Below are 18522 nucleotides of genomic sequence, written 5' to 3' on the forward strand. Positions count from 1 at the left end.
TGAAGCAGTCCGCGGCACCACACCGGTCAACAGTGTGTGGTGAACTGTTGTGGAGGAGAGATTGTTGCCAGAACAACATAGGGTACCAACGTGAGCTCGCACGGCGGAGCAAGCGCTGATCAACTGGAGTTGGAGCTAGCAAGGAAGAGATAATGGAGGAAGAATATACACGTGGACAACATTTTTCGGGGAGAAAAACTCGAGAGGAGAATCGAGAGGATGCGTAGGGTGGAAAGGTGGGGATGCGTTTGTGGGCCATGCATCGATCAAGCAGCCCGATCCAAGCGAGCGTCGCATCGGCAGGCCAATAGTGATCATTGTACCACAAAATCTGTAGAACGCTACCCGTAAGCCCGTTGACCTTTTTAAAATACCGGCCGGTCGTGAGCCGTTATATCCACGACAGGATAGTCGCCCGGTCTGATGAGGTTTGCAACATGTGTCATGTTGCACTCGAAGGTTTGCAACATGCGTTATGTTGCACTAGAAGGTTAGCAACATGAGTCATGTTGCACTTGAAGATTTGCACCACGAGTGCTTTGCAACATGAGCCATGTTGCGTTTGGGAGCTTTGCAACACGCCGACACTGCAGTCATCGCCAATGTCGATACGTCATGTGCATCATTGATTCGTCCCGCGGAGGTTTCAACATGGCCAATGTTGCAGACCGCCATTGCGCATCGTTGTCTCCCATTGCCCCTTGCGCCGTCGTCATTGCAACACCTCCAATGTTGCTGAAGCACAAGAAGAAAATCAGTCAATTTCTTCCACAAAATCAGTGGAATTAATGACTTCCCAAAAACCATCTCAATATGTCCATTATGTTGCTTTTTAGTGTCCTATTTTCTAAATTTACCCATTAAATTTGACAAAAACCATCTTAATATGTCCCCTCTCTAATTTCTAGTATTACTTGGGAGAAAATTTGTGGCACGTAGGTGTGGGAAGTACACAAATTTCTGGCCGTCTGATTGCCTCGCCATTCAGAAATCGATTTGGTCTTTGCATGTGTTTTAGCCCTTAATTACCTTAAATGAGGTCTATGTGTGCAGCTTTTGGCAGCTCACCCATCCCAGCTCTCATGCTTTTACTTTTGACTTTTCAAAATTAAATCTATTATATCTTTTGAAAAAGTCCAATTTATGATTTGTTTGCATATTCGTGTTCCTTGCTACTAAGGCTTTGAAACAAGACTATTCTTGAATACGTTTTGATAAGTTTTAAAAACTTCACAAAGTTTCAACTACTGAAACTTGGTAGGGACAAATGATAAATTCATGAAATTTCAAAGGTAAAACTTAAACCCTAAGTTCTACATCCGGAAAAAGTGAAAATTGGTGAACGTTGATAAAAAATTAATATTACGATTGTTAAGTTTTAAATGGTTGAAACTTAGTAAAGTTTAAAAGTTGTCAAAATGTATTGAAAAGTGGTCTTGTTCAAAAGTTCTTGTCTCAACGAACACAAATACGCAGATGAAACTTAATCTGGACTTTCGCTTCAAAAGATATAATAGATTGAAATTAGGAGATAAAATGAAAAGGCACAGGAGGTGGAATGGGTGATGGATGCAACTTTGCCAAAAGCATGCACATGCATCAATCTCAAATCAGATGTGTGGTCATATGCATGCATGCTTTCTCACCTGCGTACCCTTCTGGATTTCACATACTACTCTATGGAAGATCATTTCATCCATATCCAGCTAGTAGTTATTGTATGATGAGATATTAGTAACAAGACTTTTGGAGTACGTTGCTGCAAATTGGGGGCACTTACCCACGTTATATACTACTTTCTATAAAGAGCAATAGTCAGGATGGTTTATTTCATCGGTCCTTATGTTTGTTCATGTTGTTTAATTTGGGTTGCTTGAGAGCCTAGAATGTAATATCCTCTTACACAAAGCAAGTCATATACTATATGTTTTTTTTCTCATTTGTGACATAAGGTTATTCTTATTTTAATATGTTCCTGATATAGTGTTGTCTCGCATCGAACTCATCTGTTTCAGCATGTGGATTGAATAGTTAGGAAAGCATAGAAAAACTGTACACATAGTAATGCGAAAATGGTTTATCCAGCTAGAGAACAACAAACTAGACATTTATTCCTTTATGGAACTCCTTACAACATGTGCCACAATATTTAGAATCTATTTGACATATCGTGCATAAACATAAGACTACAGAATGCTCTTATAGGTACCTTGCTCGTATATGCGAGCATAAGGAGCAAATTTTATTCAAGCACATCAAGCATGTTTTTGTGGGACTAAACATGTTTTATTCAAAACACATATATATGTCTTGTTTTTTTTGGTGACATCCACCATTTTGACCTCTTCCACCATATCCACCTCAAGGATAGCCACCACCACCGCCAGAGCCTCCACCGTAACCTCCACCCCCGCCAGACCCGCCACCAGAGCCATACCCTCCACCAGAGCCACTGCCATACCCACCGTTGTTGCCACCACCGTAGCCAGGATTGCCGTACCCACCACCACGTCCTGGGTCACTACCACCATTACCATATCCACCGTTGTTGCCGCCACCATAGCCAGGATTGCCATAGCCACCGCCATATCCAGGATTTCCAGACCCTCCACCATAACCACCACCATTGTTTCCAGATCCTCCACCATACCCACCACCATTGTTTCCGTATCCTCCACCATGTTGGTACCCACCACCGTTGTTTCCGTACCCTCCACCATGCTGGTACCCACCACCGTTGTTTCCATATCCTCCGCCATTGTTTCCATATCCTCCGTTGTTTCCATACCCTCCGCCATTGTTTCCGTATCCTCCGTTGTTTCCATATCCTCCCCCATTGTTTCCATACCCAGGTTTCATATTCTTCTCCTCGGATTCTGCATGCATACAAGAAAATATCATTTAGCAATCAAGTGGAGGTGCTGCTCAGTGTCCATACATATTCGGATGAATGATAACTATATTAGGTAAATGTTTTTTCGTTGTTGCGGGTAGGTAAATGTTATTTGTGTGTGTGTGTGTAGAGAGAGAGAGAGAGAGAGAGAGAGAGAGAGAGAGAGAGAGAGAGAGAGGACCTTTAGGTTTAGTTTCGGTGAGCTCTCTAGCATCTGCTCCATCCTGGCAGAGAAGCAGGAAAGACGCTAGTACGACACCAAACAGAAGTATACACTTGACAGCCATTGTGGGTGATCAGATTGATCAAGCTAGCTAGCAAGCTTAGGATGAGTTGGTAATGGTACGTATAAGCTTCCAGTTAGGCCCTATTTATAGGAGGCAATGCAGCTTTTGCCTGTAATAGTTGAGATAATGGTTGGAGCTAAAGTTTCAGTAACTACATACCAAATACGGTTGGGCGTTGGCACATCTCGTTTTCAAACTTGATTAGCTAGCCCATGGAGCCGGGCATTGACATTCATCCGTGGGTTTACGTGTGATCGAGAATACGGAACAACTTGCTGATTAAGGCAGCTCAAAAAGTAGAGATCGTCGTGGCGCATCCGTGCATGTATGGATAATTGCCGGATTTCAATGATCGACGTAGTAGTATATCATCTCCAATTTAATTGATTGGCTTTGCAAATATTGTAGAGTGCTTGCGTAATTCATGAAAATGAAGTACTCCCTCCGATCCAAATTAGTTGACATTGTTTTAATACAACTTTATACCAAAGTTGTACTAAAGTGGCGTCAATTGATATGAATTGGAGGGAGTATAAAAAGTTCTTAGCATTGAGCGATTAGCCTTTGGACAGGTCCTCGTCTCCTTAGACTGTACTGTATTTCTTTTGTGTCGAGCCTTCTCGATGTGTAAGAGCCAACCGTATGGCATGCCCACCAGTAGCTACACTGAGGCCGGGAACCGAGTGCACCTTGGTTTGTCAGGTTCAGTTCTAGATTTGCCATGGGTGTTCATATTTTTCTTGATTTATTTCCAAATTAATTGGTTTTATTTTTCAGTGGTAAACAGCGTGCTCGTCAATAATAAGGCGCGCATTGCTACTTCGTCACGCTGGCTCGGTCTCTCGACTAAGCTCATAGAGATAGGGTATGCATGTGGGGAAGTTCATGAATGAACCCGGATACATATGAATTCACTTTGAAAAACACATTTCGAAATGCCAAAAAATTCTGGAAAAGGATGCACGTGGGCGTCTCCATGTTCTATGTGTGTGCAGAAAGTTTCACGAAAATCTTTTTTTTTGTGGCTTGTGCAAAAAAAGACAAAACATTGTGTCGTGAAACACTATTTAGAAGCACTAAAAATTGTTTTTTTTTGCAATGAGAAAATAAAAAGACCATTTTCATAAAACTTTGTGCTGCGGACATATTTTTGCAAACATGTATGCGCGGAATTTTGTTTTAAATTTTTTGACATTTCAAAACGTGTTTAGAATACATTTTTTGAAAAGCGGGTTCATATGTAGCCGGATTCAGGACGTGTTGATTCCATGCGTGTGCGCATTCATATGAGTGAGTTATGCAATTGTTTTATGAGCGCCTGCAACTATATTGTGCTCCACAAAATAAATTATATGATGAGGTGAGAAATCACATTGATGCAACATTAAGAGTAAATAAAATCTCTTCTTATCAGAAGTATTACGAGAATGTTTATGCATGTATAGAAAAAAATAACAACGGTGTGTATTTGGTGCTGGATGTGCCGGTATTTTTGAATTACAAGAAGTGTAATCCATGTCCATACATACGCGATGTAGGCTGTCGGCACGAATAATATGTGCAGGGCATCAAGAACGAATAATAGGTTTCTTTTCTATCGTGGTCCGAGCAAGTAGCTGCATGTGACCATTTGCCGCTAAATTAATACGGTGATGGGGCTTGCTAGGATTGACTCAGCACTCGGAGTATTCACTTTCCCGTGGACACGTCGAAAGGATGAAGTGCCCTAGCTGGTACGTGATACATAAAATGGTCGGCAAAGTGGGACATGGAAGCATTTAATATCAGATCAATTTGCAAAAATAGTTGCACTCTGTTGCACAGATCTCAGTATGCGGGGAGGCGATTTGTGGCACACAAATGCGGGGGCACGACCCATCTCTTATGCTATTTTTTTTACTTTTAAATTTGTATCTGTTGTATTTAGAAGTCTAATTTATATTTCGTTTGCATGTTCAGTTTCCTTGTTACGAGGGCTTTAAAATAAAACCACTTTTGAATACATTTTAACAAGTGTTTAAAACTTTACTAAGTTTCACCTGCTAAAACTTGGCAGGAACAAATGATAAATTCACTAAGTCCGAAAGGTAAAACTTAAAATTGTGCAGGGAACTGCATGGAATTAAACGAGTTTGCGGACCGCGAGGCAATCGTATGGCTAAGCGCGGCCGGGCATGTGTGTGTCCCCACACCTGCATGCTCTTGCAAATTTATGCGTACCGGTAGTGGCGTATACACCGCTACAACATGGTCCATCTCTAGCAACATACCTTTGGCTGACGAATCTGATGGACCACCTGAGTTACACTTATCTCATGCAGCTTAGAGCATCTCCAGCCGTTGGCCCCCCCAGGACGCATAAAAATCGCCCCTGGGGGTGAGCCGGCGATACAATCGGCGCTGGGGGCGGTTTTGCGCCCAGTCGTCGTCCCCAGGGGCCGATATTGGCCCGCTTTTCAGCCCCCTTTCGGCGAATAAAGGGCCCATATGGGCGAGAATAGGCTCATATTCGGCGTGGTTCGCCGTGGCTCGGCGTTCAGTTATCAACATAAATATTTTTTATCACATATTTCATCATAGAAAAATCAAATACTTCAACAAAATAATACAACAACAAATAGTTCAATACAAATTATATAGTTCAACAAATAAAAACTCATATTTCATCACACGTCGCACCCGGCGTTGCCCTTGAGCCTCCATAGGTGCTCTATCAGATCCTGCTGCAGTTGATGATGCACCTGTGGGTCTCGGATCTCCTGACGCATACTGAGGTAGGCAGTCCAAGTTGCTGGTAGCTGGTGATCAACTTCGGCTAGAGGACCCTGCCTGTAGTATGGTTCAGTGTCAAACACTGGGTCTTCTTGCTCGCTCTCGATGATCATGTTGTGCAAGATGACACATCAAGTCATAATCTCCCACATTTGATCTTTCGACCAGGTCTGAGCGGGGTACCGGACAACAGCAAATCGAGATTGGAGCACACCAAATGCCCGCTCGACATCCTTTCTGCAAGCCTCCTGAATCTTTGCAAACCAGGCGTTCTTGCCTCCTGGCACAGGGTTTGAGATCGTCTTCACAAATGTCGACCATCTCGGATAGATGCCATCAGCTAGATAGTACCCCTTGTTGTAGTGCCGCCCATTGATCTCGAAGTTCACCGGAGGAGAATGACCTTCAACAAGCTTGGCAAAGACAGGAGAGCACTGCAACACGTTGATGTCATTGTGAGTTCCTGGCATGCCAAAGAAGGAGTGCCAAATCCAGAGGTCCTGTGTGGCCACCGCCTCAAGTACCACACCGCAACCGCCTTTGGCGCCTTTGTACATCCCCTGCCAAGCAAATGGGCAATTCTTCCATTTCCAATGCATGCAGTCAATGCTTCCAAGCATCCCAGGAAATCCTCTTGCTGCATTCTGTGCTAGGATCTGAGCAGTGTCTTCCGCATTGGGTGTTCTCAAGTATTGCGGTCCAAACACTGCCACCACTGCCCGACAGAACTTGTAGAAACACTCTATGCTGGTGGACTCGGCTATGCGCCCATAGTCGTCGAGTAAATCACCGGGAGCTCCGTATGCAAGCATCCTCATTGCTGTCGTGCACTTCTGGATCGAGGTGAATCCAAGTTTGCCGTTGCAATCCATCTTGCACTTGAAGTAGTTGTCGAACTCCCGGATGGAATTCACAATCCTGAGGAAGAGCTTTTGGCTCATCCGATAACGGCGCCGAAATGTTTTATCGCCGTGAAGTGGAGCATCGGCGAAGCAGTCGGAGTAGAGCATGCAGTAGCCTTCGAGACGATGCCGGTTCTTTGCTTTCACCCACCCCGGCGCCGAGCCACCTCGCCGCGGCTTTTCATTGCTCGCCAGCAGCTGGGCGAGGGCGGCGAGCACCATGAGATGCTCTTCTTCCTGGACGTCGGCCTCGGCTTCCTCCTCCAGCAGCGCGGCGAGCGCTTCCTCGTCATCCGAGTCCATCACCGAGGCGGGCAAATCGCCGAACACCTTGCGCCCGGTGAGCGTGCACCCGCCGCTAAACTACCCCTCCGCGGCCGGAAACGCCCAGCTGCTGTTGGAGGGGCTGCCGTGGCGAACCTCTGCTATTTTTCCGGCGGGGAATGGCTATCTAGCGGTGAAGGGCGGCCGGCGGCGTCGGGATATAGCTAGTGGCGGCCGAGGGCGCGGGGGGTGGGAGGCGAGTCGGGGAAGAAAATCTTGACTTTTCACCTGACGGTGTGGGCCAGCCGCGCTTTTCCCTTGCGCCGAAGCCCCCGATCGCCCCCTAGTGCGCTGGGTTCGGCCTGCGGCCGCCGGGCGGAAAAAAGGGCCGAACTGGCGCTTTTCGTCGTCCTGGGGGCACGACTGGGGCGTTTTTTTGGCGCCGGCGCCAAAAAAGTGGCCTGGGGGCCCTGTTGGGGGCGCGGCTGGAGATGCTCTTAACCAGGAAAACAGCAAAAGATGGATCACAATGGATAAATTGTCTCTGATGTGTACTCCCTTAGTCTATTTATATTATGACTCACGCATATTTTCACTGATCAACTTTGATCAACTTTGATCATTAAATTGACCAACGAAATGTGGATTACATGTCATATAAAATAAACTTCTCAGTTTTTTTTATTGGAAACCAACTTCCAATGGCATAATTTGTATGGCATATAATTCATATGTTATCGGTGAATTTATGATCAAAGTCTAATAACAATTAATGATAACGCAATGTAAATATGGATAGAGGGAGTGGAGGAGGATTTTTAGAACCTGGGTGTATGTGCACCCCCTTCTAAAAAAGGTAATTGCGAAAAAGGTCGAATTTTATTGATTTTTCTTGGCAACAAACATGACCATGTGTTTCACTAGTGTAAAAAAGTTTCCCTACTGAATGACTTTGATGGTATTGTGGGTAGAAAAACAAAGTCAGCATCATATTGAGGTTATGGTTCACACTTTTATGTCCTCAACATTATGCCTTTTTTGCCGAAAGATCGATGGGAGTTTTCCGTGGGTGATTTTTTATTCGTGTACCACAAAATATTGAGTTTACTGTAAAAAAATCAGTTTTTTTGTCTTTTCCACAGTTTCCTATTTTTTGGCATATGAGATGCATATGCACCCATGTTCATCCATGTATTTGCCTAAATGAGTGACATATAATGGCACATGTTGTGGCTCATATCCACCAAAATAGGGGCTCCATGTATTGCCGCACCTCAGTTGAGAGCTCATAACCTTGGGTCCAGATGTGCCACAATTATGCATATCGTCTAAGTCGGTTTGCACTTTTTGAACCACATGAGACTTTTGTTGATCTCTAGCAATGTTGGCATATGTATTCCCTCTTCCCGTCCTTGATGGAAATTCGCGAGACATGTTGAAGCCACCACTGAACCCTCTGCCTCTACCGGATATCCACCTCGCAAAAGCAGGGCAGAGCCCGCGTGGCTGTGAATGTGGTGTGGCCTCTGTATTTGACTTGTTGCAGCAAAACCATACGTTGCTTCGGTGGACAGGGCACGTCCAGGAGAGCACCGTGGACCACCATTGTTGCGGCAGCACGGATTGGCGCTGAGGGGAACAATCATAGTCACTGTTTGAGCGGTGGCCTCTAGTCTAGGTGAGGACGCCTTCATATTTAGAATTGGGTTTCGGTGACAATGGTGGGATGGCATGCCCGGTTGGGTGCTCGGAGGCGATGGGCACCAGTACATGTAAGTGTTGCTATGGAGGCGGCTTGATGGTGGCTGGGTAGGACAATGGTTTGCCCTGGCCATGTCCCAATTGTTGATTGTGTCAGGGTTGTGATAGTATGTTGAGGATGCAACAACGACCCTCTCAATTCATCTAGCCTTTTGCTACTTTAGCAATAAGAATTGACAATCGTGCGGTAGTAAAGGATGTGGGATACTTCATGTCATCAAGCTTGATAGCCTGCAAGTGCACAAGGTTTAGTTGTAGCCTTTTGGAAGTAAGAGTATCGATCTCACAGGGAGCACATAAATTAGACTTTGTCTATTGTAGAGGTTTAAATTATAGTGCTTGCAAGTTCGTTGTGATCCAAAAGCAGAGCAAAAACAGAAGGTTTTAAAATATTGAGTGAATGATACAAATAAGGAAATAAATAACATGGTGAACATAAAAGAGCGCCAGAATTAAGTAATGGCTGTTGGAATTGATAGGACTAAAGCATTCCCAGGGATCCCGGACTCCATGCTAGTATATTTCTACCATGACCGATGCCTAAGTATAATTCTAAGTAAAATTCCTAAGCCACTTTATATGTTTTTACAAGTGGACGGAGCCAAGTACATATGTGTGCATACAATGCAGCAACCCCGTAGCCCATACGCCACTACCATTCATCCTCGGTACTCTGGTTACCGAATGGTAATTAAGGGTTTCCCCTAGCTAAGGCGGTCTTTGTTTATCTTCCATTGTAATGATTCGAGAAGGAGGAAGATAAGTACTGTCACCACCGACCTCCTCTTTCCTCTTTCCACCTTCACACAAATAGTAAAAACATGTCATCCAAAGAAGACATATGTTGGATGGCCGACTTCACCAAACATCAAGAAGATCATTAACATAAACATATAAAGATCATACAATCGTAAACATACTAGGGTTCCTACATATCCCCGAGTACTAGGAAAACTACTTGCACATCGAGGGTGTAGACATCGCGGTATGAATCATGATGAACACGGGGGTAGTGCCAAGGTAATACAAAAGTGAATCCACACCGACTAATGTATTACAAGGAGATGGAGATGGGGTGGTGATGATGAAGACTGATATTGATGATGCCCTCTTGATGTGGTGATGCGGCGGTGGAATCCCGTGGTTGATTCCCCCTTCGGAATCCTTTCAGAGGCTAGGGTTCTTCATTTTGGATGTGTTTCTGGTAGCTAGCGGTGTCCTCTCGATCCCTATTCCATCTGCATGGGGGTAAAATAGTTGACCTGGAGGAGGCAGCAGCGGATTGTACGATCGCTGGTACGAGCGCACGCGCTCGTACCAGACGTCGTCTTTCACTCTGTCGGCTTCTACATGCATATTTTCTTCTCCCAGGTGTTTTACTCTTTTATGGCAATATCTTACCATGTTAATTGGTGTGATTTTATCACCATAAATTGGCGTTCTTTCCTTAAACTCTAAAATATTTCAGTGCAAGACAACATGGTGAAAACATACAAAAAGAGGTGCGTGAAGGCGGTAAAATCTGAAGAAACCTATACTACGAAACGAAATAAGAGGTGCAAACATCACCAAAATTTGACTCATCAACTCCCCCAAGCTTAGAGGTTTTCTCATCCGTGGGCAAATGTCGCAGCTTGCAAGAACAAGATCATCTTGTTTATGAGGTGCGGCTAAAATAAATGCATGAGTCCATCGCTCAATTCAAAAACTCATACTAGATAATTGATCACATCGAGTACTATTATATATTCACTTATTAAGACGATCATCAAGGCTTCCACACCTATACTACTTATCGGTTAGCAAACATATCATAGCTCTATGCAATAATTCACCCGTCTTCTAGTCGAGCAAGTAGCAACCGGCTATCTTTTTTATTTTATATCTCAAAAATGCCAAGTTTTATTCCTCTTTTCTTTGAGGGGTTGACTTATGTGCCCACGTCACATTCATTCGTTTATGTGTGACATGAAGGTTAAACATGCTTCCTGTAGTGAGATCGGAATTTTTGAAAGGCCTAAATTTATTTAGATAGTTTCCCCTTACTGCTACTTGCTCATTTTAGTCTCAGGCAGTCGGACTGTCTTCACATACTGGTCTTTTAGTTCTTTTACAAAATTTTGAAGAGTTCAACCGAAACAAAAGTAATCTATTCCATCCAGTTGGTCACCTTTCCTACTCGATCGACACAGGAGATGTGGAAGACTTATACTCATCATGAAGTGAAAACATTAGCACACATATCTAAGAATGCATATAATATAATATCTGGAATAATGCAATCAACCATTCATCAAAGCTATCAGATACTCACTGGATAAAAGAGTCTTCCCTCAATCAAAAGATATAGACAGTCCACCTTATTTTAACTAAAACGAACTAAACTTAAATTGAAAATAACTAAGTAGGACAACAAAGGAAGATACAAGGGCTTGAAAATCTCCCCAGGCTTAACAATCTAATCATACAAGATTCATTCACCCCCCTTTGTCGGTACTAGGATTTCTTCGTGGGTGAATCGGGCATGGATGAGAATGTGGACGTAGTTTGGGTCCATGATGACCTTCTTCCTCGGAGGCCCGACGGTGATGCGAGCCCGGATGGAGGGATTCCCGTAAGCCTTGGGTTTCCCCTGTTGTGATCCCTTCAACGGCTCATGGATAGTGCAGCCCATGAAGGCCACAACTAGCTATAGTTGTTGGGGTAATCTTGACCAAGTCAAGAAGGCCAGCAGTACTGATAAGATTTACTGATTCGATGGGGATTGCCTCGAGCTTCTAGTTATTTAACAATAGGCCTCTTGTTTGGTGAGCGAACCGGCTTCATCCGTGGATGAAGGTATTAGAACAAAGAGCACATCTTTTGTAGGCTGGAGAGGAATCAAGGTCCATCTTATTAAGGCCGAACATTTAGTCTCGTTCCTGATAACAACATGGAACATATGGTCTTGTAAAGTTTATCTTTCAAAGACTTTATGTTTCTTGAAATTATGTGAACTTTGCATGCATCATTTCCTCCATTTCTTGGAACTTATCATGCAATCTAAGCCCACTAGAACTCGGCCAGATTTCTATCAAATCAAGCAGTCTCAGGGGTGGAATCCAACCCCACTACTCGATCTTATCACTCTAATGATCATGATCCAACAAGGTAGAATGGAAGAACTAATAGGAAAGAAGCCATGCAACTTTGTGGAAGACAAATGTAGAACGAAAGAATGGCCTAAAACCTAAAAGAGTGTGTGTGTGTGGGGGGGGCATACAAAAACTGTCTTAGTCAAATTGGCATCTGAAAATACTTCCTGCTCTTTCCCTATTTCTTCATTTCGTTATTCTATTCCTTCTGCTTTCTTTTCCAATTAAGTTGCTCATAAACTAGATCTGCAAATCTCACTCAGCTATTGCCTTCTTTCTATAATCTGTCTTTAAGTCTAAGTCGTACATAAAGTATAATCCTCTTCCCAGCTCCGCCACCTCCTTTGTAACGAGTATGCTCTACTTGAAAGAACTCACTTTTCAATAAATAAGTACTCCCTCTACTCCAAAATAAGTGACATAGTTTAACTAAAACCATGATACTAATTTTAGAATGAGCGGGTAGTACATTACTATATTCACAGATACTCCTTTTCTAAAGAAATATAAGAGCATCTCTAGTAGAGCCGCTAAAATCTTGGCCCATAAAAACATTTTGCGGCTCACCCTGTATTGAATTTGCAGAATTTGCAGTACCACGCGATGTCTGGCGGAACAGATGCAGCAAACCCATACCGCAAATTTTTACAGTACGAGTTTGCGGCATCTGTTCCGCCAGACGTAGCGCGGTACTGCAAATCCGTACGATAAATTATCATTTTAGGCACATATAACTCACATAAAATAACAATAAGTATTAAACTTAAATGTTTTTAACATCAAACAACACAATAATTGTCTCAAATACAACAAATGTTAAAATCTGAATAACAAATTGTTTGGAATTATTACAACAATAATTTTTTTGGAATTAAAACAATTGTTCACCTCACACATGAAAAAAACAGATCAAACTAATAAAATCAGAGTCTATCGACCATACAATTGCCATTGATGCTCAATGAGATCATTGCGGAGCTGCTGATGTTTGTCACGGTCTTCTATCTACCGCTAGGTCACAAGAAATGCACTGGTCTCATCTGGATTTCTGGTAGGCTTGACACGGCTATGAATATTGTCATAGAAAAGCTCTAGGTTTAAATCCCTCTCATTCTCGATGACCATATTGTATAGAATTACACATGCATTTGAGCATGGTATCTTCCTCTGATTCAAAGGTACTCATCGGTGTAATCGACTAGAATGCCATATGCTATCACTCACATTACCACCAATATCTTTTGGTATGCACTAAAGCCTAGCGCACCAGCTTCTACGGTGAGTGAAGAACTGACAATTTTGTTCGCAAGTTTCCACAATGCGAACAAAATGAGACATGCACATTTGAAAACACCTACGGAAGAGATGAGTCGGATAGGTTGGTACCTCGGAGTGTTTCATGAGCAACTTGTGACTGAGAGGTCGGTTGCGTGGAATGCAAAGTCGGCTGACCGTCGAGCCGCGACGCCTCTTCTTCTTGCCGGCTTCAAATTTATCGACGAGGTGCAATAAAAAAGGATGCTCGACATCGTTGTAAAAAATCATCTCTTCTATGTTAGAATCATCAAGACTCGGATGACGAGGACGAGCTCCAAACATCATCCATCTGTGAAAATAAAATCGGTACTACATCAAAATTCGCCCGCCGGCCGATTTGGACCTAAAAACCGGTGCAAAGGAGCAAATCTTACCTTTCACGGCGGAAAACGTAGCCGCCGAAGCCCCCTTCTCCCCACCATCGGTTGAAAGCACAGCCGCCGAAGCCTTTTCTTCTCCACCGCAGCCGGGCACCTCCTCTATTTCCCCTAGCCTAGCTTGGGCCCGCGCGGACGGCGGCCTGATGTCTACTATGCAACCTTCTTCTTGTAGACTCGTGTTGGGCCTCCAAGCGGAGAGTTTTGTAGGACAGTAGCAAATTTCCATCAAGTGGATGACCTAAGGTTTATCAATCCGTGGGAGGCGTTAGATGAAGATGGTCTCTCTCAAACAACCTTGCAACCAAATAACAAAGAGTCTCTTGTGTCCCCAACACAACCAATACAATGGTAAATTGTATAGGTGCACTAGTTCGATGAAGAGATGGTGATACAAGTGTAATATGGATAGTAGATATAGGTTTTTGTAATCTGAAAATATAAAAACAGCAAGGTAACTAGTAACAAAAGTGAGCAAAAACAGTATTGCAATGCTTGAAAACAAGGCCTAGGGTTCATACTTTCACTAGTGCAAGTTCTCTCAACAATGATAACATAATTAAATCATATAACAATCCCTCAACATGCAACAAAGAATCACTCCAAAGTTTCTATCAAAGAACGCAGGACGAAAACGTGCATCTATGCATAGATTACCCCAATGTCACCTCGAGAATCCACGAGTTGAGTGCCAAAACATACATCAAGTGAATCAATAGAACATCCCATTGTCACCACATATATCCCATCGCAAGACATACATCAAGTGTTCTCAAATACAATACTCAATCCAACATAACGAAACCTCAAAGAGCAAGACTCAATTCATCACAAGAAGGTAGAGGGGGAGAAACACCATATGATTCAACTATAGTAACAAAGCTCGCGGTAGATCATGATCGTGCCAAATCAAGAACATGAGGGAGATAGAGAGATCAAACATGTAGCTACTGGTACATACCCTCAGCCCCGAGGGTGAACTACTCCCTCCTTGTCATGGAGAGCGCCGGGATGATGAAGATGGCCACCGGTGATGGTTTCCACCTCCGGCAGGGTGCCGGAATGGGCTCCCGATTGGTTTTTATGGCTATAGAGGTTTGCGGCGGCGGAACTCCCGATCTAGGTTTATTTATGGAGGTTTTGGGATTTATAGGAGGTGTTGGCGTCGGGGACAAGTCAAGGGGGCCACGAGGCGATGATAAGGCAGGGGGCGCGCCCTCCACCCTTGTGATTGCCTCGGGACTCCTCTCCTATATCTTTTCGTTCCAGTATTTTTTATATTTTCCAAAAATATTCTTCATAAATTTTCAGCTCGTTCCGAGAACTTTTATTTCTGCACACAAAAATGACACCACGGTAGTTCTGCTGAAAACAGCGTCAGTCCGGGTTAGTTCTAATTAAATCATACCAAAATCATATAAAATTGTTGTAAAAATGGCATGAATACTTCATAAATTATAGATACATTGCAGACATATCAGCATACCCAAGCTTAATTCCTGCTCGTCCTCGAGTAGGTAAATGATAAAAGAAATAATTTATGAAGTGTGAATGCTAGCAAGTGAAAAAGTTTGATCAATGATAATTTCAATCACCTTTTCTAGCATCATTATATATCATAAACAGTAGCTCATCTCATAAAACTTATCATGACCAAGTAGTAAGCTATTCACATGTTAAAGCATAGATCATAAACTTTCTTGAAAACTAACAAACTAAGTTCTCAGTCATCAAAGAATTGCAATTCATCTTATTTTTAGGAAGGGTCTATGTAAGAGCTTTGATTTACATACACCCTTCCTGAAAATAAGATGAATTGCAATTGTTTGATGACTGATAACTTAGTTTGTTAGTTTTCAGGAAGGGTCTATGTAAGAGCTTTGATTTAGGATGGCCCCCGCGTCGACCCCCGCTCGGGCGACTCGGGTGGCTCTCCAACCCTAGCCGCCGTCGGGGCCTAGCTAATCTTCCTCCCTTCCTCCCGCCGCCGCCGGCTTGCGCCCGGAGGCTGACGGTGGTGGCGGGGGCCCTTCCTCCCTCCCGTGTCTCAGGGGTGGCGGGGCCCCAACATGCGTGGAGGTGCGGCCGATCTAGATGCGACGGCGATGACTTCGACGGCGGCGGTGGTCGGCCCGGCCTCGGGCCACGGGCGGCTCCTTGCGGCGGCTGGCCTGGATCGGGCGGCGGCGCGATGCGGTCTTCGGCGGTATGTCATCTGGCCTTAGATCGGCGACGGCGTCGAGGGCCTGGTGGACTGCTTTGCGGCACCTCTGGCAGATCTGTTCTGGCCGGTGTAGCCAGTGGTGGTGGTCATCTTCTTCGTCGGAGGTGGCCGGCCAGAGGCTTGGTGATTGGATCTCGAGATCCATCATCTAGTCCCGGCTGTGAGTTGGGGAGACATGGTTGCCGGTGAAAACCGAGCCGATGGCAGGCGATGGCGGCGTTCTACGCCGTTACCTTGATGAAGGCATCGTCGTGTAACTACTGTCGACCCACTCGTGCTGCTTCGGGGGAAACCCTAGGATCTGGTGTTCCAGATCGGACGATGGCGGCACTACGGTGTCGTTTCTCTCTTGGGAGCATCGTTTGTGGAGCAGCGCTAGAAGTCAGAGGCAGGAGGTGGAGCGGCTTCGTCTTGCACGGAGCTTCGATGGAGATATCAAGTCATGTCTGACCAACAGGTGCTACGCTTTGTCATGCATGGTCGGCAGGTGCTACGCATGATAGATCTTCCAAAGACTTCAAGCTGTGTCGGCTGGTGGTACTTGGCAGCATGGTGCTGAGGTGTATCAGTGGCGACCGCGACGTACTCAGCTGTTTGCGCGCAGGGAGGAGGTGCCATTGGGCGCCGTGGTGGCGTTGGCAATAGCTGGACCGAGCAAGGTTGATGCATCAGTACAGTTCTGAAGTGTTGGGGAACGTAGTAATTTCAAAAAAATTCCTACGCACACGCAAGATCATGGTGATGCATAGCAACAAGGGGGAGAGTGTTGTCTATGTACCCTCGTAGACCGTAAGCGGAAGCGTTATGACAACGCGGTTGATGTAGTCGTACGTCTTCACAATCCGACCGATCCAACTACCGAACACACGGCACCTCCGAGTTCAGCACACGTTCAGCTCGATGACGTCCCACGAACTCATGATCCAGCAGAGCTTCGGGGGAGAGTTCCGTCAGCACGACGGTGTGATGACGCTGATGATGATGCTACCGACGCAGGGCTTCGCCTAAGCACCGCTACGATATGACCGGGGTGGATTATGGTGGAGGGGGGCACCGCACACGGCTAAAAGATCAACTGATCAACTTGTGTGTCTATGGGGTGCCCCCTCCCCCGTATATAAAGGAGTGGAGGAGGGGGAGGGCCGGCCCTCTACTATGGTGCGCTCTGGGGAGTCCTACTCCCACCGGGAGTAGGATTCCCCCCTTCCAAGTAGTAGGAGTAGGAGAGAAGGAAGGAGGGGGAGCCGCCCCTCCCCCTAGTCCAATTCGGACTAGGCCTTGGGGGGGGGGGGGGTGCGGCCTGCCCTAGGCAGCCCCTCTCTCTCTCCCCTAAAGCCCAATAAGGCCCATATACTCCCCGGCGAATTCCCGTAACTCTCTAGTACTACGATAAATACCCGAACCACTCAGAACCTTTCCGATGTCCGAATATAGCCTTCCAATATATCGATCTTTACATCTCGAACATTTCAAGACTCCTCGTCATGTCCCTGATCTCATCCGGGATTCCGAACAACCTTCGGTACATCAAAACACATAAACTCATAATACGATCGTCACCGAACGTTAAGCGTGCGGACCCTACGGGTTTGAGAATTATGTAGACATGTCTCCGGTCAATAACCAATAGCGGAATCTGGATGCTCATATTGGCTCCTACATATTCTACGAAGATCTTTATCGGTCAAACCGCATAACAACATACGTTATTCCCTTTGTCATCGGTATGTTACTTGCCCGAGATTCAATCGTCGGTATCTCAATACCTAGTTCAATCTCGTTACCGGCAAGTCTTTTTACTCGTTCCGTAATGCATCATCTCGCAACTAACACATTAGTCACATTGCTTGCAAGGCTTATAGTGATGTGCATTACCGAGAGGGCCCAGAGATACCTCTCCGATACTCGGAGTGACAAATCCTAATCTCGATCTATGCCAACCCAACAAAACACCTTCGGAGACACCTGTAGAGCATCTTTATAATCACCCGGTTACGTTGTGACGTTTGATAGCACACAAGGTGTTCCTCCGGTATTCGGGAGTTGCATAATCTCATAGTCATAGGGACATGTATAAGTCATGAAGAAAGCAATAGCAACATACTAAATGATCAAGTACTAAGCTAACGGAATGGGTCAAGTCAATCACATCATTCTCTAATGATGTGATCCCGTTAATCAAATGACAACTCATGTCTATGGCTAGGAAACTTAACCATCTTTGATTCAACGAGCTAGTCAAGTAGAGGCATACTAGTGACACTCTGTTTGTCTATGTATTCAGACATGTACTAAGTTTTCGGTTAATACAATTATAGCATGAATAATAAACATTTATCATGATATAAGGAAATATAAATAACAACTTTATTATTGCCTCTAGGTCATATTTCCTTCAGTCTCCCACTTGCATTAGAGTCAATAATCTAGTTCACATCGCCATGTGATTTAACACCAACAGTTCACATCACCATGTGATTAACACCCATAGTTCGCATCGACATGTGACCAACACTCAAAAGGTTTACTAGAGTCAGTAATCTTAGTTCACATCGCCATGTGATTAACTCCCAAAGAGTACTAAGGTGTGA

The 18522-nt window shown here is 44.6% G+C and overlaps 1 protein-coding gene across 1 annotated transcript; it reads right to left on the reverse strand.

Moving 5' to 3' along the window:
- Positions 1–2090: 2090 nt before the first annotated feature.
- LOC123168375 (dormancy-associated protein 2) lies at positions 2091–3320 on the reverse strand. Its single transcript, XM_044586244.1, has 2 exons — positions 3075–3320; positions 2091–2876 (listed from the first exon to the last, which is right to left on the reverse strand). Exons 1-2 carry the CDS (start codon positions 3178–3180, stop codon positions 2362–2364), a joined length of 621 nt encoding a protein of 206 aa, XP_044442179.1. The 5' UTR covers positions 3181–3320; the 3' UTR covers positions 2091–2361.
- Positions 3321–18522: the final 15202 nt, after the last annotated feature.

The sequence above is a fragment of the Triticum aestivum genome, chromosome 7D (assembly GCF_018294505.1).
Source record: "Triticum aestivum cultivar Chinese Spring chromosome 7D, IWGSC CS RefSeq v2.1, whole genome shotgun sequence".
NCBI classification, from domain to species: Eukaryota; Viridiplantae; Streptophyta; class Magnoliopsida; order Poales; family Poaceae; genus Triticum; species Triticum aestivum.

What these genes read in the sequence shown, in the direction of transcription:
- LOC123168375 (XM_044586244.1), bottom strand. Translation starts at nt 3,180, where the DNA reads ATGGCTGTCAAGTGTATACTTCTGTTTGGTGTCGTACTAGCGTCTTTC. An exon ending in CACCGAAACTAAACCTAAAG is followed by an intron (nt 2,877 to 3,074) that starts GTCCTCTCTCTC and finishes GTATGCATGCAG; the next exon opens with AATCCGAGGAGAAGAATATG.